Here is a 250-nt window from a genome sequence, read left to right on the forward strand (position 1 = left end):
GGCCCCCCCTGCCGTAGCACTGGCCTCCCGCAGTGGGCACGGTGGGATTCCAGATCTACGTGCCTGGGACGATGGGCCTTCATTTGCCTTGTGCACGCCTGCCTGATGGCATCTTTGTGAGGATAAGAAAGGGGGCCCTGGCGGGGCGCGGGCTGTCCAGGGCCGTGGAGCTGACCGTGCGCTGCTCTGCCCTGCAGGTGGATTACGGGCGAGTGGGAGCCATGCAGCCAGACCTGCGGGGGTTCAGGCA

General features: G+C 66.8%; 1 protein-coding gene across 1 annotated transcript in view; it reads left to right on the top strand.

The window, feature by feature from the left end:
* ADAMTS2 (ADAM metallopeptidase with thrombospondin type 1 motif 2) overlaps positions 1 to 250 on the top strand; it is a 207,496-nt gene that overhangs the window by 196,000 nt on the left and 11,246 nt on the right. Inside the window, 1 exon segment of the mRNA XM_027771447.1 lies at positions 198 to 250. This exon segment is cut by the window's right edge and continues 12 nt beyond it. Within this exon segment, the coding sequence (XP_027627248.1) occupies positions 198 to 250 (53 nt within the window).

This window comes from Tupaia chinensis, unplaced genomic scaffold, assembly GCF_000334495.1.
Source record: "Tupaia chinensis unplaced genomic scaffold, TupChi_1.0 Scaffold000214_1, whole genome shotgun sequence".
In the NCBI taxonomy this organism is placed as follows: domain Eukaryota; kingdom Metazoa; phylum Chordata; class Mammalia; order Scandentia; family Tupaiidae; genus Tupaia; species Tupaia belangeri.